General features: G+C 39.3%; 1 protein-coding gene across 1 annotated transcript in view; it reads left to right on the forward strand.

The window, feature by feature from the left end:
* The window catches only part of AFF2 (AF4/FMR2 family member 2), a 361,545-nt gene that overhangs the window by 265,711 nt on the left and 75,329 nt on the right, over positions 1–20,505 (forward strand). The window contains exon 12 of the mRNA XM_038747704.1: positions 10,413–10,450. Coding sequence (XP_038603632.1) covers positions 10,413–10,450 — 38 coding nt within the window. The remainder of the gene's footprint in view (positions 1–10,412; positions 10,451–20,505) is intronic.

Raw genomic sequence — 20,505 nt, forward strand, 5'->3', positions numbered from 1 at the left:
CTGCACACAGTAAATGCTCAATAAATACTATTGCTTGATATGGAAAATAGCCAATCACCACATGTAAAAATTTTTTCCACCTACTCCCAAACAAAATGGAAAAACTTTGATATATTGTCTTCTCATTTATTAAGCATGTTCCAGTACCATAATGTGTCACTTAAAGCGTATTAGTGTTGAAGCCCTTGTTTTGTGAAATTGAAATCGGCTGTTTTGCAGCATAACTCCATACTACAAGTAAAATTAGCCATCATTCTTTTAGACCTATCAAAGGAAGACGTGGGGTTAGAAACTCCAACCAGGACCACAGTTGAGAATTTTCTGAAGGTCTCAGTAATCATGGGCAAGCATGATTCCCAAACAAGATACTGACCCAAGTTGGGATTTCATCAATAACACAAATTGGACAAGAATAGTAATGGAAAAGATCCAAAAGGAGCTTCACAAGATAATAGCTAAAGCCACTTTAGCAATTCTATTGTAAAATTAAGCTAAGACAAGATCCCCCAAGCTGTCAATTTTTTGTGGACAGGGAGCGTGTCTACCAACTCTTTTGTATTATACTCTCCCAAGTGCTTAGTACAGTGCTCCGCACACAGTAAGCACTCAGGTCATTGATTGATTGAAGACCCCATCCCAGTGCTCTGCACATAGTAAGCACTCAATAAATATGATTGAATGAATAGAAGCATGCATTCTGCAGAAATGCTATGAATTCAACAGGCAACAGTAGTAGTAGCAGCAGCAGCATTTATTGAGCATCCACTTAATAATAATAATGGCATTTATTAAGCCCTTACTATGTGCAAAGCATGGTTCTAAGCACTGGGGAAGTTACAAGGTGATCAGGTTGTCCCTCTGGGGGCTCAGAGTCTTAATCCCCATTTTACAGATGAGGTAACTGAGGCACAGAGAAGTTAAGTGACTTGCCCAAAGTCACACAGCTGACAATTGGCAGAGCCGGGGTTTGAACCCATGACCTCTGACTCCAAAGCCTGTGCTCTTTCCACTGAGCCACGCTGCTTAGTGTACTCTGTTAGGTGCGCAGAAAGTATAGAATGATGGTGTGAAATGTTCCCTGCCCAAAAAGCTTTCAGTTCATTGGCATTTCTATATGCTCAATAAATACTATTGATTGATATGGAAAATAGCCAATCACCACATGTAAAAAATTTTTCCACCTACTCCCAAACAAAATGGAAAAACTTTGATATATTGTCTTCTCATTTATTAAGCATGTTCCAGTACCATAATGTGCTATTTGTTGTATGTTGTACTTGAAGCCACATATCCAATTAGTGATCTCAGAAATAATATATTCATTTTTTGGCCTCCACTACTAACTAAATTTATCGGTGATAAGGAATGCCAGTCAAATCACCTATGGAAAGGAAAACTGCAATCTTACTTTCTCCTTCACTCTTTCTGGTTAGATCCATTCAAATGCAACAATTGGAACATGTATTTTTTAATGAGGCAAGCGCTATTATCCCAACAAATTCCGATTCAACCCATTCTATAGTGCTTGATTTTAGAATGCCTCAATACCCTAACCAGACTGGTGATCAATGATTGATTGATTGATTGATTGATTAATGTACTCTACTAAGTGCTTGAGAAAGTTGGTAGACATAGTCTCTGCCCACAAGGATCTTCCAGTATAGAGGTGGAGCTTAGTGTAGAGGAGTCCACTGCTAATCAATGATAATTGCTCTGAGCATACAAGAGGTATGTTTCCCAACCTAAGATTTCTAAATTTCATTCCTGTTGGGTTTTTTTACCTAAAATTATGAGTCTGTATTTGCTTTTGAGTTAGAAGCACTGGTGAGGAGGGTGTCCTTCATTGTCATAGGCTTGCAGCCAAATTCTGCAGGATGTGACTGATTTGGCTAGGAATCATATCCCAATTTCAGACGAATGTAAATACCATTGATTGAATGTGTATACACACTGGCACCAGCAAAGGTTTGCTGAGCAGGGAGCTTGTCTACTCTCCTGGGTATGACAGTTAGACTGCACACTGTGCATTAGCCTCAAAAGTTCTAAGTCAGGCACTTGGTTTTATTTATTCTCTTACGTGTCTGGCAGCCTGCCTCTGCTGCCGGGGATATTTATTTGACAGCGAGTTTTGAGTCATTCAATCCAGTTAGGCCGAGGAGCTGTGGACTGGTCTCAGATCCAGCAAGGAGCCTCGAAGGTAGATCTTACTGAATTTGATCCTCCCATGGAAACCTGGTGAAACCATTCCTGTTATTGGGGGTGAGGGGGCTATCCCAGAAACTGGCACTGCTGCTAATAGAGAAGATTTCCCTAGAAATGTGAATATAAGCCCTTTGCCACTCTGCAGATCCACAGGTATAACAGATGACGTGCGTTCGTTGTGCATGAGAGAGCTATAGGTAGAAAAATGTAGAGCTGTATGGAACAGTTTAAATAAAAAAACATTTTACGTTGACTGACAGCCGCATTATTTTTGATAGGAAAAAAAGCAATACCTGAATACACTTCCTTATGAAATGAGCCCAGATCTCCAGACCATCTGAGGGCTCACCTTGATAATCTTACCACAGAAGAAACCAATTTAACTCATTTGATTTTGTCGTTATTTATTTTGCTTTAATGTTGCAAGAAGAAGACTTTATTGTGCTTGCTTAATAAGGCATCTTCTAGGAAAAATGGGTGGTTGTCTTAAATCTGACCAGAACTGTTCAGGGAATTTTTCCTAAAATTATTGCTGTCTGAATTCTATAGTGTTCATGTGTCCAGCTTGCTGATTAGGGCAGTTAATAAATGAGAGGGTACTATCAGGCCAATGATAATAGATTCCTAACAAATGATCTTTATAGACTTCCTCTAGTAACACTGATTTTGCTAGCTGTCCATTATGTGTGCTTTTTGATTTGAGATTTGTTACAGAAGGAAAAAAAAAAATCTCCACCCTGATTTTCCCAGGGTCACATACCAGGTGATAGTGATATAATCTAATTTAAAATATGACATTACAGTGTATGTTACAAGTACTTGGTATAACAATGTAAATTAAGAATCCAGATCCAAAAGAATAACTCATTAACATCAAGCATTATCTGTAGAACCCTGTCTGAAGGTGAGGAAATGAGGATGCATCCCAGAGGTTAGGGACTAATTGGCCATATTTAACATAAGGAGAATTACAGATTTTATAGAGTAATTTTTTTAATACTCACTGTCATGAAATTTAAGTCCTGTTTAGGAATATGTGTCACACCAGCAGCATCTTCTGCAAAAATCCTGTGCTAATAAAGATGTCATTATTTAGGTTAGTAGCAATAACAGTGTATTTTAGGAAGTCAAGAGCTAGAGTATATAATCTTAATCTCAAATTTACAATCTTAGTTTGGCAAGATTGTTATCTTGAGAAGAAAAATATACAACAGGAACATTTTAGAAAAAGTTAAAAATTAAATTATGTCAAATCAATGGTATTTATTGGGCACTTACTGTATGCAGAGCACTGTGCTAAGTGCTTGGGAGAATGCAGTACAACAGAGTTGGTAGACATATTCCCTTCCCACATGGCATTTACAATCTAGAGGAGGAGGCAGACATTAATATAACTAAATAATTTATAATATATAGTTTGTAGATGTGTAAATAAGTGCTGTAGGGTTGAAGGTGGAGTGAATACCAAATGCCCAAAGGTAAGACATCCAAATGAATAGACAATACTGAAGTGAGAGGGAGCCGGGGAAAAGAAGGCTTTGAGGAAGGCCTCTTGGAGGAGGTGCTTCTTAGAGATGCAGCATGGCACAGTGGATAGAGAAGCAGCGTGGCTCAGTGGAAAGAGCATGGGCTTTGGAGTCGGAGGTCGTGGGTTCAAATCCTGGCTCCGCCACTTGTCAGCTATGTGACTTTGGGCAAGTCACTTAACTTCTCTGGGCCTCAGTTCCCTCATCTGTAAAATGGGGATGAAGATTGCGAGCCCCACGTGGGACAACCTGATTACCTTGTAACCTCCCCAGCGCTTAGAACAGTGCTTGGCACATAGTAAGCCCTTAATAAATGCAATTATTATTATTATTATTATTATAGAGAATGAACCTGGGAGTCAGAAGGACATGGGCTCTAATTCTGGCTCCGCCACATTTCTGCTGTGTGACCTTGGGCAAGTCACTTTACTTCTCTGTGCCTGTTACCTCATCTGTAAAATAGGGATTGAGACTGTGAGCCCCACGTGGGACTGGGACATTGTCCAACCCGATTTGCTTGTCTCCACCCCGTCACTTAGTACAGTGCTTGGCACATAGTAAACCCTAAACAAATACCACGGTTATCAGATGTGACCTTAATAAGGCTTTAAAGCTGGGGGAGAGTTGTGGTCTGACATATGTGAAGGGGGAGAGAGTTCCAGGCCAGTGGAAAGACTTGGGAAAGGAGTCAACAGTGAGATAGACTGAGGTACAGTGAGAAATCTGGTGCTAGGGGAGCAAAGTACGCAGGCTGGGCTATATTAGGAGACCAGTGAAGTAAGGTAGGAGTGGGTGAGCTGATAGAGTGCTTGAAAGCTGATGGTAAGGAGTTTCTGTTAGATACAAAATTATATATTTTGCAAGGTTTTTTTTTCTGTTCTTGATTTTTGGGATTCCTCAAGAACAGAAAGACAAACTGCTTGAGATTTGTTTTATATATTAACTAGTTAAAGGAAACAAGTAATGCTCTCTTTAAAATATACAAAGCAGAGTGGGCCTAAGGAAGCCAGATTTAATGTTTGTTTGGAATTCTGTAGTATAGATTTTTAACTTGTGTGATGTCCAGAACGTTGTACTAAATATTCATCAATCAAAAATACTGGGAGTGGCCATGTAATCTCTCATTTAGCTTTGGTTTAGGGAATGATTCAGTAATTAAAATGAGGGTAGGTTGGATTATATTTGTACATGGGCACATGAGCCAGTAGCTGTGACACACATAGCTACACATGTACTCCCAAACATGTGATGTTTCGATTTTCAGTATTTTGCAGGGTGGCCACATTTTGAAAAGCGTAGTGAGAAGAGTCTAAATCTCTCTGTCTTTTGTACTGCAAAACCAGAATATTGTCTCAAAGTGGAAAAAGTACTGTTAAATACTGGTATTAAAATTCAGTAGTGCCATTGTGCAAGAATAGTGCTATTAAGAAGGGATGGGAGATCACTCTAATTTCAATTTAGGGTGATATCCGGTTTTGAAAGAATTCCAAAGGGTACATACCAAGGGTCTTATTCTCTGATGGAGTTTTTGTTCTTTAGGAAGTTTTTGTTCTTTTAGTAATGCAACAATGAGGAATTCATTCACTGTGCATGGATTTTCTTCCCCATTTTCCTTTTGGAGGAAGATGAGGCATCCTAATGACCAGAGTAATGGGATGAAACTTAGAAGTCTTGGATTTCATTTCTGGCTTGACTACTAAGTGCTTGAAAAACTTTAATAAATTCCGTTAGTGACAAAAGTAGGCACTTTATCAAGCTTCTAATTGTTGAACAGTTTTTAGGAGCATTTGAAAAAGAAACCATGAACTAAGTCTTAGCTACATCTATTCTGAAGAGATTGATTTGCTATAGGCCAGTATGTTGTGACAGCATAGCCACCATAAGGAGAAAGCATCCAATTCAAAGGCATTCTTTGGAATTAGAGAAGCATAGTACTTGAAACAGAACCATCCTGGTCTATCTACTGCCTTAGAATAGCAGTCTATGGCAGCTTCAGGAAGACCTCTACTCCCAACTTCCCCCAGTAAGATGTCTACCAGTAAGGAAAATAGAATTTCTTACATTTCCTGGAGAGAGCAGTCTGAGGAGTAAGCAGCCCAGGTGATCTAGGCAGCAAAGGACAATTCTGTAAAATAGGTCCTCAGGGCTATTTTCTGAGGGAGGAGAGGGAGGAAAGAATCAAGGACCAACTCCAAAAAGAGCATCGGAGGGTTGACAATTCCATAAACCTGCCTGAACTCTGACCACTGCCCTAAAGTCATACAGAAACTTTAGTAAAATCAAGTCAAGTAAAGTCAAGGAGCCCAAGCAGAGAAAGAAGGGTGGTAGGGAGAAGACAGATTTGAAATATAGCATGTCATCAGGTAGGCTAGTTCACATCAATGTTTTCAGAGCAGTTGAAAAATGGAACTGGTGAAACTTGGCTCTAAAAATATGGGTTTCCTGCTAATGTTGTTTAGGCCCTTAACCCTGAGTTTTGCCTCTGCAGATTTAGGCCAAAAATGAATCTCAAAAATGCTCCTTAAAGATAAACTTCCTGCCATTTTGACTGGTTTAATATTTTTCAACAGTCATTCAAGGCAATCTTTCTCATCTCTCCAAAGGCCCAGGAAACAGAACGGATGTTTCTTTATTCCTGGTAGGAATGGTGATTTAGTTTCAAGTACTCATTTTCAAAGTCTATACCCTCTTATGATTTGAACATTAAAAAATATGTCCCCTTTGTAAGAGGAAAAAAAAGTCCGACTATAGCAGTGCTAGCCATTTACTTCTCAGCAATTAAATTTTTCTTTTCCTCTCTCTTTAGGAGTAGCTCTAGAATGAGTGTAATTTTAAGGAAATGGTATATGAGACAGAAACACAGCAAACCAAAATCACAAATTGAGGTGCCTATCTTCACTATCTAACCTCCATTTTCCAATCAACTTAAATTACTTTAAGTGTATGTTTTTAAACTCAAAATAAGCTAAATCCCAAAATGTAAACCCCCTTTATTTTTAGTGAACTGCATTGTCTTTTCATTTTCATTATATTCCTTTTGCAGTGTCTCCATAAGCATGCCTCATGATTTAGGATTGACTTCTCAACCCTATCATTATAAAAGATGTATTTTCACCTTAAAAATTTCACAGGCTACCCCTTAATTTTAAATCCCCTAGTAATACAGATTACACAAAAAAGTCTCTTAAAAATTATTTTCTTTGTTTTTAAAAACTAGTAATCAACATTCATATCACATCTGAAAGAAATCTAACTTAATCATAAAGATGAGGAACAAAAATTAACTCCCTAGCTAGTATGATAGAGCCTCAATGAGATCATTTTGTTCAAAGATTAAAGGTGATGAGCGTAGAAGTAATTGAGGAGGATGACTATGAACACAGCTGACTAGAGCTGTTAAATTCAGTAATGATCAAAAGTTAATTATCAAAGCAAAGAGAGCTACTCAATGTAGACAATTTGAGTCAATAGCTAAGCAACCCAGAAAAAAAGTAATTTGAAGAAAGCATTTTCCTATAATGAAGTTATATAAAATGTACATTTCAAAGAAAACTGCGCAAAACAAGATTGCTTTCTTCCTGATCAGAGAAAAATAATTGGACCTAATTGGCGAACCTGCTGCAGAGAACATTTTCAAACAATGTTTCTAAATCAAAGTTTAACATGTGACGCAATGTCTTTTTCCAGTTTGTCTGTCATTGAATGGCTCCCAACATTTTACCTAATATATATAGGAGGGGAAAATACTTGAAATGGAACTACAGAAGGCTAATGTTCATTAATTTGAGTGTTTTCTAATAAGTTCCTTGAAGGCAGGGATATGTATTTTACCCTCCCAAATGCCTGTTCCAGTTCTCTGCCCATAATAGGCACCCAGTCCTTATGAATGAACGAATGGGCTGACTCAGTGAGTACTAGCTTTAAGCTTTATCTAGAGTCCAAATTAAGTAGGCTCGCCATGTTTTTTGCTATTAAAAAATTACAACTTTCAGGTGGAATCCTTAGCTTTCCTTTCCTTCTTGGTATCCATGAAAGAGAATGGGGGGAAGTGTGAGTTTAAAATCCCCCATCATTCTGGGATACCCATTCCACAATTCCCAGGAGCAGTGAAACCTAAATTTAGCATTCCTTGAGCAAGTTCCAGGCCAAATGTAAAAATTTAAGAATTTACAATGAACAGCTGGGAGTCTGACAAAAGTTGGCAGCCTAATTTAGCTGGAATTATTTTTATTTTTAGAACATTTGGATTATATATGTATATTTTTTAAGTGATTCAACTGCCCACAACATTGCTAAACTATCCCTGTTAAGGCAGGATGTATGATCAATCATTCTTTTTCTTGGTTCGTCACCAACCAACACTTCCAGGTTTTAGCTGAGATTAGAAGTAAATTTACCACGATATTGTGAGAGATCTTAGCCTTGTTTATGGACTGCATGAAAGGGGTAAATGATGAAATATTTTCCAAAGGCCTGCTCACACTTTTCTCACCTTGTCAGAATTGGGAGGGTCCATTAAGATGCACTTCTATGATGTGTACTTAGTCTGATTTACTGAAAGCATTCTAGAAATCAGTCCACCTATTATCCCACTCCCCTGCTACCAACAAAAGCAGCATGGCCCAATGGATAGAGCACGGGCCCAGAAGTCAGAAGGACCTGGGTTCTAATCCTAGTTCTGCCGCTTTTCTGTTATGTGACATTAGGCAAGTCACTTAACTTCTCTGTGCCTCAGTTACCTCATCTGTAAAGTGAGGATTAAGACTATGAGCCCCATGTGGGACATGGACAACCTGATTATCTTGTATCTACCCCAGTACTTAGTACAGTTCCTGGCACACAGTAAACATTTAACAAATACCATTTATATATATATATATATATATGATAATAATAATAATCACATTTATTAAGCACTTACTATGTGCAATGCACTGGTCTAAGCTGCTGGGGAGGTGACAAGGTGATCAGGTTGTCCCTCGGGGGGCTCACAGTCTTAATCCCCATTTTACAGAGGAGGTAACTGAGGCACAGAGAAGTTAAGTGACTTGCCCAGAGCCACACAGCTGACAATTGATGGAGTCCGGGTTTGAACCCATGACCTCTGAGCCCAAAGCCTGTGCTCTTTCCACTGAGCCATGTTGCTTCTCTTCTCTCTCTCTCTCTCTCTCTCTCTCTCTCTCTCTCTCTCTCTCTCTCTCTCTCTCTCTCCATATATATATATATATATACCAATGATTCAACCTGAGACAGATGTTAGAAAATGTTTTGACTACATTGCCTTATCATACCCAAAAATGTTAATGGTTATTGCCTGACCTTACAACTGACTGTGATCTTCAAAAAACCAAAAATTCTATTTCCAAAATTTGACTCTTAACCACCCACCAAATTCATTAATTTCAAGAGCTCATTTTCTCTGAAATGCCATAAATTGCAATTAAGCACACAGGTGTGAAGTGAATCCAGTGTGTTTAGGACTGTCATTTAAAATTCTACATTCCAGTGTTATAGGTGATCTCTGAAACAAGTTGACTGGCTTTCCCATTTAAATATCTGACAGACTAGTTCTGCGGCAAACAGGGGAGAAGAAATACAACATTTTAAAAGAATGTGACAGCAATGATTTTGTATTACGATAGCATCTCAACCCACTCTGGATGAAAATGTTATTTATATAGTGTTCACAATTGTAGAAGTATACAAGTTTGGTTCAGATTACATAATTATGCTATGGAAGTATGAAAAAAAGAAACCCACCACTAAAACCTCCAGCTGCTTGAACAGTTTGATAGACTGTAGCCATTCTGCCATCAGTGCCCCCAGCTGTGTTGCTTAGCAACATTTTAATTCAAGAAGAATCGAAGGAGATGAAATCCCCGTGGAGAGGGAAACAGAAATAAGAGGGCCGTTGACAGATGATCTGAGTTGTTTCTTCTAATATACTGTGAAGATCACTAGCTCTTTTCATGAATGATAAATGGACTGTACACAGATCAATGGGTTCAGCAATAAACTGGAACCAGGCTCCATGTCTAAGGCGGTGCAGGCCGAGAGGCCCGGAGATTTACTCATTTAGATGATTTGGTGTGTGTTTTCTCAAAGGTTTCACAAGAGGAAATTGATCTGAGCATTTGGTCATCCTTTGCCCTTTTCTGTTGTTGGCTATTAAAAATTGTTTTGGAAATAGACCCCGCTCAACCCGTTTTCCGTTTTTGTTGCGGTTGTGATTGGACTGATGTCGAGACAGTATCGTTAAGATGGATGGTGTCACACCACCAACCTTAAAATATCGTAATCATTCTGAATGAGCGGGCTTCTAAACACCTCCGGTCTTCAACAACAACAAAATAAACCCCAAGCATCCATAGACCGCAGAAAGGAGCATTCTGCTTCAGGGAATGCACTGGGGCAGCTCCTTCTGATGGGAACTTAGGACAAAGACATGTCATCCGCTGCCTGGGCCTGAAAGCTAATTTGGGGCAGGTAACACTATTCCCCTGAAGGAATGCTTTCTGTGCAGGAAATGTTTTTTAGTCTCCAGCCTGCTTATCTACAGCAGCCTGCTTTGGTTTGCTTATTATTTTTCTGAAGAGCATTTTATATTGCTTATTGTTCTGGTAACCGGTTGGAAAGATTATGCCTGCTAATGTTGCTTAATTGCATTTTTTCTTCTGTTTACAGGCTGCTGAAAAGACAAAACCTAGAAACATTCCCATAAAGTAAGTTACTTTTATATCAGTTGGAAATTTCAACTTTAATGAACTCCATGCAAAGAAAAAAAATTAAAAGACCATAAAAGAGACACTGGAATTCAAGTTAATCCATAATTGCAGTCATAAAAAAATCCCCAATCAGCAGGGACAGGCTTTGATTTTTCATGTATCCCTGATGAGTCACTGGCCCAAGTTGTGCCCAGTTTATATAAATTAATACATGCTGTCCATGAATAGCTGCCAAAGAATATTATAATCATATTCAATACATAGTCCTCGTAGCCTTGGGGGTTTTGCACATGTTAAAAAGATTACATTTTTAATTGCAAGCCTTGGAAAGATCTGACAGAGACGGAAATCACTGAAAGTATGCCAAATGATTTTGAAGCACATGGGAATAGTTTGCACCTCTGTATCCAGACCTCACCATCCTGTTTTCATGATTTTTTTTTCTTTTTGAAATAGATTTTACTTTTTATACCATGTATTTCGGAAGGATGAACTAGCTACCTGAGACTCATTGCTGGGATTTTTACGACACTTGTTTCATTCCTAGGCAAGTAACATCCCAGTGATTTAAGGGCCGAAGTCTCAGAAATACAGGATCTTCGTTAAGAGGTGCTTTAAACCTGAGTGATGTCAGTAGATGATATGTATTTTTTGTTTCAAGAAAAAAATACACTATCTTTACCAGATGGTCCAGCCATTTTAGGGGATTTTTTTTTTTTTTTAGTGATGCTCTTTAAGTGCTTACTCTATGCCAGACACTGTTCTAAGCGCTGGGGTAGAGACAAGCTAATAAAGACTGGACACAGTCCATAGCCCATGTAGGGCTCCCAATCTTAATCCCCATTTTACAGATGAGATAACTGAGGATCAGAAAAGTTAAGTGATTTGCCCAGGGTCATAGAAGAGATATGTGGCAGATCTGGGATTAGAAGCCAGGTCTTCTGCCTGTGCTGTTTCCACTGGACCACACTGTTTTTTGTTTTGTTTTTTGTCTAGTGTTGTTTACTGCTTACTTGCTACGCTATGCTTTCAGCTCCACTAACTGTATACTCATATCTGAGGGCACATTTTGTTTATCCCACTCAACTACCATTGTGGTTGGTGCTCATCACCCCTATAAATAAGGGCTTTAAAATATCTCTCTGCCCAAAGAGTTTTACCCTTTCTCTCAGATGTCAAACACCAGAGTAAAAGAGAATTTGGAACAGGTAATATCAGTAGATTAAAAGGGACTGTACCAATGCCCTGGGCTGCATATGGCAGTTTTATTTACACCCCTACTTTCTATCTGCCTTAATTGCTTTCAGTTTGTGGCCCCTGCAATATTATGTCTGATTGACTCGTGTGACACCTTAGTGACCTGAAAGTGGCAGCATTCTTCCAAAAACAAGCAATTTACACTCACTGATAAGGTTTGTCCTGAAATACAGTTGTACTTTGAGAAGGGTCATTGTTGATTTTTCAGCAGCCTCATGCAATGTCTAGTAATTTAGCAAAAATAAAAAGAGAGTCCATGCAGAGAACAACAGATAGTTAGCCCCAGGAGACAAACCTCACCTGGAGGGTTTTTTGAATGCCAACCCCACCAGGTTAGTTTAAATCTAAACTTGGTTAATAATAAAACTGAGTCAAAGCCAACTGATTAATGTTTCGATTTTGGGGGCGTTTCCCCCCTCTTAAATTAAATGAGCTATTTAGCTCAATCTGGATTGTAGTCTCCCATGGCATTTTGGTTTGTATTACCAAACTAGGCTCCCCAACTATAACCACATGGGCAGTTTCATCATGAAGGCCTGGAGACAAAACCTGGAAGTAGTCCTTCCAGAGAATGCCTGACACATACTGACAGTAGGGAAGTGAAGAAAGCGGGTGTAATCCAACCCAGTATTATACCTGCTCTGTGGATAAATAGATGACTTGGTTTCCAACATCTTTCATGACTACTAAATTCACTTGTATAAAAAGGAAGAAATGGAAACCAGATTAAGCAACCTTTTACATTTTAAGTGGCAGGAGGGTATTCTAAAGCAGAATCGGTTTGAGTTTATTAAGCTCATGTGTAGCCGTGCTTTGGGTTGTTCTGTTGGTAATCTTTGGGATCAAACATTTGTCTGTCAGAGTGAGTGGTGCAGCCATAAATACTGGAATATTGGTACACCACAGAAAAATGCAGTCCTTCAACAAAAGTCTGCCCTGCAGGTTTAATAAGGAGACTGACAGACTGTCGTGCTGGCTTTATTTAGAGCCCAAGTCTCAGCCAGAGTGGGATTTCCACTACCTACAGAGACAGCATTTGATTTTGCTGTCCAGAGAGTGCTATAACCCTATCATTTCAATAGTCTCTAACTTCAACGGTTTTCTTTCTTTATTCTTAAGACTGCAGGAAATTTCAGTTCCTCTCTTTAAGAATTTTGTTTTAATGATTTGGGGAGTTTGGGGGATAAAAATATTTGATACCATAAAAAAGAGAAGCATGAATTAAATGCAGTAAGCAGCAACCTAGAAAAAATAACCAGACCTATTGTCTCTATAGTATTCATTCATTCATTCAATCTTATTTATTGAGCACTTACTGTGTGCAGAGCACTGTACTATGTGCTTGGGAAGTACAAGTTGGCAACATATGGAGACGGTCCCTACCCAACAGCGGGTTCACAGTCTAGTAGCCCAGGGTTCATTTATAAATCACCACTCTTTAGAGCTGGGTTCTAATCTTGTGTGCTGTGTGACTTTGGCCAAGTCACTTAACTTCTCTCTGCATCAGCTGCCTCATCTGTACAATGGGTATTAAGACTGTGAGCCCTAAGTGGGACTGGGACTGTATCCAACATGATTATCTTGTATCTACCCCAGTGTTTTGTGCAGTGCCTTAACAAATACCACAATTAGTAGTAGTAGTAATAGTAGTAGTAGTATTACTCTGCAGCCCTGGTAGAGTTAGTGTAGAATGAGATCATATTCGGCTGCCATCACATTCAAAGATGACATGTCAGTCAATCAGTAGTATTGTTTCAGCTGTTATTGTGTGCAGACTCCTGTCCTGAGTGCTTGGAATAGTATAGTACAACAGAGTTGGTAGACATGTCCCTTGCCCATAAGGAGCTTACATTTTACAGGGGAAGACAGACATTAAAATAGATTAGGAATATGAGAAACATTAGAAGATGAGGATAATTGCGTAAGTATTGTGGAGCTAGAGTTAATATCAAAGTCATTAAGGGGTATGCAGCCAATTTCATAGATGACGTACAGGGGAGGACAGATGGGGAAATGACGGCTTAATCAGGGAAGGCCTCTTGGAAGAGAGGTGATTTTAGGAGGGCTTTGAAGGTGGAGGGAGTAGTGGCCTGTCAGATATGAAGTGGGAAGGAGTTCCAGGCCTGAGGGAGAATGTGGCGGAGGGGTTGGCAGTGGGATAGACGAGATCTAGGTACAGCAACTCGGTTGGTGACAGAGGAGTGGAGTGTGAAGGTGGATTGTAGTAGATCAGTGAGGTTAGGTAGGAGGGAGAGAGAGCTGATTTGATGCTTTAAAGCCAATGCTCACATTGAGAGGAGTTGTAGGAGTATTCATTAAAAGTGTTGTGTTGTGTTGTGTTCTTTGCTAGGTGTGGGCAGGTATGGCTGTCACAGTTCATGTGCCATCCCTCAGCCATTGTTTGACACCTGCAGTGTCTAGGTGCTCCATAATCTTCCCAAAGTCTATTCACATGTAGATCAAGGCTTCTACTCATTTGCTGTTTCTTGACTGCAGTCGTCACCTCCCAACAGTCCAGCGGTAAACCTGCCTGTCTCTTCACCTGACTTTCTGACTTTTGAATAATAATAATAATCATAGTAATAATTATGGTACTCGTTAAATGCTTCCTATGTGCCAAGCTCTGTTCTAAGCCTTGGAGTAGATACAAGTTAAGTTGGACGCAGTCCCTGTCCCACATGAGGCTCACACACTTATCCTCATTTTCCATATGAAGAAACTGAGGCACGGAGAAGTTAAATGACTTGCCCAAGGTCACACAGCAGACACGTGACAGAGCCGGGATTAGAACCTGGGTCCTTCTGACTCTCAGGTCTGTACTCTATTCACTAAGCCGCACAATCCATCAATCAACAAATGGTGTTCATTGACCGCTTATTATGTGCAGAGCACTGTTTTAAGTGCTTGGGAAAGTACAGTACACACGATCCCTGCCCACATGGTGCTTACAGTCTACAGGGGGAGACAGACAGGGGAAATGACAGAATGTAAGACTATGTCCACAAGTACCCTGGGGCTGAGGGTGGGGTGACTGTCAAGTGGTTTTTGTTTATTAAATCAGTTGCTTTTACAGCAGCACACTACCCAAACATGCCTTAATCTGGTATTAGGATCAATTAAAATGTATTGAATGAATGTTATTAATCATCAGCCATTACTCAGATGTCAGAACATGATGGTCAATCTTCATCAATCAGTCAATGATATCTGTAGAGTGCTTACTGTGCCCAAAGAACTGTATTAAGGGCTTGAGGGATTGTAATGCAATCGAGTTGGTAGACATTTTCTTTGCCCCCAAAGAGCTTACAGTCTAGAGTATGTTCACTTTATTTCCATTAACTTCCTAGGAACTGAGGAAAGTCAGTAGTCTTCCACAGTCTGTATCTTCTCACTCCATCAATAGATTGCCCTCTAAAACTTCTTGTCCATTCATTCATTCAGTCAGTCAGTCATATTTATTGAGTGCTTACTGTGTGCAGAGCACTGTACTAAATGCTTGGGAAGTACAAATCGGCAACATATAGAGACGGTCCCTACCCAACAAGGTGTTCACAGTCTAGAAGGGGGAGTCCACTCCCTCTCCCACTAACTCTTCTTAATACCTGCATAGTTATATCCTGCTTCATTGCCTTAGGGAATCTCCTCTAAACATTAATTACGATTTACATAAAGAAGAACTTAAATGTATGTCTAATAAATGTAAGCACATTATGTACCTTGGACCCCTCTAATGGTTTTACTCTGAAGCACTGCTTCTGAGGGTAAGAATGAAAATTGTATATCCTTAAGTACAATCAATATATTTACAAATAGATGGAAACTCTACTCTTTTCAAGACTTGACGATGTATAAAGCTGTGGCATGCCTACATCTTTAAAATGTCATAGAGAATTTAATCTGAATTTTAATGCTCTTCAGCTAGAGTTTACCAAAAAATGTAGCTTTTCGAGTTTCCAGTGTGATGAGACCTAAAAGATGTACAGATTTTTTCTCCCATATGTGTCTTATCACATATATTTTTTTAAACACATTTCTGTTATTAAGCTTACATGATAGTATAGTTCTGCAAATGTGAATTGCTTTTGGCTAAAAGCCGTGCACTAATAAGTTGAGTTGAATCTAACTGAGGTTGACATCTGTTACCAAAAAAGAGGAATATCCTGTTGTTGTTAGTGTAATTTTTTTCCTTCCTTTTACACGTTATTGATGAGGTGGTAGTCTTTACCAAACCAGGATAAAAATTTACTCACTTTAGAAATTAATTACAGCTTGATTTGGTGGATTGTTAGAGGCTGTATCTGAGATTTTTCACATAGTTGCAAAAGAACGGTTGCCTATTGCCATTTGCAGATGATGAGTTGCCACAAAAATTTCTAGGAAAACTATCCACAAACTTGAGGCACATATTCACTGATGGTATATTGTATATTTAAAGATAAGTCATTGGGAAAGTTGAAAGGGATTCAGAGCTAAGGCAGTGACCTTAATATCACCCATCAGGCTTTTTCCTTGTTATCTATCAAACTTCCTTCACGGGCTTGTTCATTTAAATCAGAGAAAGAACTGACCTGCTAAAGTCTTGTACAGCCGCCAAGCCTCATCTTTGTAGTGCCTAGAGATGTGTTTAGACAAATGTAAATAGGACATTACTTCAGTTGCAATGAATTCTTTCAAGTGTTCCTTATGTGTTGAACTGCACAATCTATTTGTTTTCTCCAACTCTAAGGCCATTTAAGGTCAAAAGTGCCTTCTTTACTTTCTTTTCTCACCTGATAACAGAAACAGGAATTAGGAACAATTCTGCACGGTCAGATAGATATTACTCATGGTTGGGTAAAGCAGCCGCATCTGTCCCCCAGACATGTTTTATTTGGGACTGGCATATTTCAGGGTCAGCTAATTAGACTTTTAAAATATTTTGATTCAACCATTGAGAGAGATCATACCATCAAATATCTGCAGATTAAGGAATCAGATGGATTCAGAAAATTAATCTTAAAGCAAGTGTTGTAAACCTCCCACTATTATAACCTTACCCTACTATTTTTAGTTTCCTTGTAAACTTAAAGCCAGTCTGTTTGCACAACTACCATAATTTAAAGTTCTGTGCACCATTACAAATCTGCTTTTCAAGAAACACCCCTCTACTCTATTATTTCAGGCATTTATTTAGTACTTAATATACACACTATGCAAAGAAGGTATAAATTGAAATGAATTTCTTCCCTTAAGGAGCTTACAGTTGGGGTTGGAAGGTGACGGAGGGGAGGGAAAGCAAGAACAAAAACTACTAACAATTAAACATCTAAGCACCCCAGGCCGTATTTTAGTGCCACTTCCCCTTCCCCACATACCTGCTGTGTGACCTTGGTTAAGTTACTTAACTTCTCTGTACTTAAACACTGTGTTCGCCATTCTTGAATGACTGTTGCCACTTCGTTTGACCCGTAAAAAACGATAAAACCATAGTTATGCTATATCTATTGCATGAATTTTCAAAACCATTAGGATTCCAGCTAACCAGTTTTCTAGAAGCAAAGTAGAAGTCACCATTCTTCAAAAACTTGTTTGCCAATGTATAAGTGAGAAGGTTGCATTCAGAGGATGAGATGTTAACTTGAAATGGGAACTAAACGAAGAAAATAGTCCAAGGGATTATTTAATTTTTTTCAGTTTATGGGTTAAAATTAAGAATGGATTATGAAGCACCCATTTTAAACTGTTTGCAAAGAGATAGAAATTTCAAATCCATTTTGATTATATCGCACTAATCCCACTCTGCTTATTTTTATGTAAATGCTGACTCTTGTAAAGCTCTACAATTTAGCTGTTCCTGTGTGATTTTATCTAAGCTAGATTGATTCTTTAAATCTTTTTTTCTTTCTCATGGATACTTTCACTTTAGTCAAAAGTCTAGGCTTCTGCAAGATATAGTACTTCAGACCTAAAAAAATAATGCTAATATTTTAACTTTATTTTCTGAATTTGTTCCACTGACATACAAATCTTGTTAGGTGCATTTTTATCAGTCCATGAACTATCCACAGTAGGGCTATTTTTATTTCTAAGGAAATGATGCATGATAACTACAGGCAGGGTCCAAAACAGTAAATCAACTGTACATCAACCGCAGAATGTGCTAAAAGTCAGTAGCTAGTAGAAATAAGTTATAATTTAGTTGACTAGCAGTTTTGAGGACTGGAAACTATAGAAATGAGTCACACTGGCCAGGGACTGAAATAAGAAACAAATAGTTTTCTACTTTATTGAGGTTTTCACCTAAACCAGCCGTGGTTGCCTACAGAAAGGCAGCTTTTTAAGAATAAAAGCAAATCATTCCTTCATGGGAAAATGTTTCCATTTGTAGAATTTACAACATGTAGCTGGATTCAAGGCTTCATAATCCACTAGGTATGCAGGTGTGTATTTATTTACAAAGGCCACAGCCCCATGTTAATCACAACATAGGACTAGAATTTTGTATTAGTTCTGAAGCCTGCACATAGCTCAGTGCAGAATCATCTCATGCATTCCTCCTCTCCTCTCCGCCACCCCCCACCCCAAAAAAAATCCCACAGTCCAGCTGTCAGGGGGTTAACATATTCAGAATGATTAGATTTTTGCTCTTGTCATTTTGGCAAAATGATTCGATGAGCAGACTCTGTGAGCCCATTACCCTCAGCTGTTTGGATTTGATCTCTCACAATCAGAGCTGAATAGCATTGGCCTTATTCACAGCCCCAGGTCCATGGCAGCTACTCCATGGAAATCAGGAAGGCAGCCTGGCATAATGACCAAAAAATAAATTAATTCTCCAGAGTATGGATGATACTCTGTCATTACTCGTGTTGTCTGTTGGGGCCCGGTAAACGCTAGTACAATAATGGCTAGAATTAACAGTCCTTGCTATTTTGTATCTAATGCATTTCAGGTGAACCTCCTTCCCCTCGCCCTCTTCCTGCACATCACCACGGCCTCACACTGATCTTGCCTTGGCTTTCCCAAAAGCCCAAAAGGGACCCTGTTGGAAGTGTGTTAGATCTGGGTCTCGGTTATTCACGAAAAGCTTCTCCTTGGGAAAATGGGCATTGTAAGTGTGAACTGAAGGCGGATTTTGCCTCTGTGTCGAAAAGTATGTTTTTGTTGTTGTTTTGGAGCTCTCTGAGGAAAACCTTCTGTGTTCACGTAACACTGAGGTGGAATCAAATGCCAAAAAATATCCAGCTGAGGCTCACACTCTTCCTTTCGCGTTGCAGTTGAGGAAGGAACAGTTTTTGCTTTCACAGCCTTGTGACCTAAAGACAGCATCAACCCAAACCCTGGCCTTGTTGGCCTTTGTTGGTTTGTCACATCATGAATGGGGTTTGTTTGTGTTTTACTGCCTATGAAGCCCCTAAAGTGTTTAGAATAAAATGGGGCAAATCCATTACAGTTTCTTATCAATTCAATAACAAGAACATGCCGATATAAATGGGGCTTTGCGCTTTGGCAGTAATTCCAGTGAGAGGAAAAACCAGTCAAAACCCCATTTCATTTCTTGTGCCTTTTCTGAATATATTACTAGGTAAATCCTTCAGCTAAAATGGAGGGGAGAAAGGGAAAAATATCTTGTCATTTAAGATCGATGTATATAAAAGGAAGGTAAAAACACTAGATAATGTTTGAGGAAATAACACTGCTACAAGGTTAATTTTGCCTAGTACAACATTTCCTAGTATTGAATTGCTTGATATACTCCCTCAGGGATTGCTCCTGTGCTTGCAATAATCGAGGCTGATTTTATTGGAAAATCACCTCTGGATGAGAAACGTACTCTAGAGGAAACTTTGTATGGGTACAAATAGGTTTTCGGTGCCAGTGCCATGTTGGCCAGGCCACTGCAGTTACAGCTCCCAATCTGTCTGTGCATTCAAGCAGCAAATTCATTAGCAACCCTTCTGGCAGGGTTGAAAAATAGGCATATTAGGGAAATTTACTCTGAATTGTTTTTCGGGGCTTGTTGGATAACAGGTCAGTAATCAAATTGTACCTCCAAACATGAACATTAAATATTTTATTAATCGTGGCAGGGAGGCTGTAGTCTGACTTTAAATGGTTAGCATAAAACACTTTTGCAGATCAAGGATTGTGGTTGAGAGAAGGGATTGGTCTCCTTGGAGGTAGAGGTAGTTTTAGGTATCTCGAGATACCTCAATGGTTAGGGGCAGGCGGGTGGGAAGAGAGTGGGCAGTGTGGGACTTTATGGAGTCATGTAACTCCAGAATTAGAGATGAATGTTGTACTTGGAGTATTGGCTTATCCATCAGGTGTTGCCTGATCCTGGTCTGTCTTGGCAGCACTAAGAAACCAAAATCCAGGATGTCTACTGGTTTCCACACCCTGTTGAGGAGGAACAGTACACATTGTAAACAGAATCTATATCAGCCTCTAGGAAGGAGGAGGAGTATGCCGGAGAGGCCATCACTCTTCTGAGGCTGGAATGACACAGAATCTAGAGGGTGGAAGATAAGTACTTAACAGCTGATTCATTTCAGGAGTGTGGGTGAGTTTGGGGAAAGATCAAGATGGTTATTAAATGTGTGAAGGGGAAGGAAACTCATGTGCCAAGAATCCTAACACACAAGCTGCCCAACATACAGCCCTCAGGACCAAATTACTTGGGAAATGGAGGGCATCTTTTCTAACCCCATTTCTGGGGCAGTTCTTGGCCTAGGCAGTTGCCTCTTAGAAATATAATAGTACAGTTGTTTTTCAGGTATTCCTGCTGTAGACTTAGGGTAAATGGCAAAAGAAGG

Source organism: Tachyglossus aculeatus, chromosome 6 (genome assembly GCF_015852505.1).
Source record: "Tachyglossus aculeatus isolate mTacAcu1 chromosome 6, mTacAcu1.pri, whole genome shotgun sequence".
Lineage (NCBI taxonomy): Eukaryota > Metazoa > Chordata > Mammalia > Monotremata > Tachyglossidae > Tachyglossus > Tachyglossus aculeatus.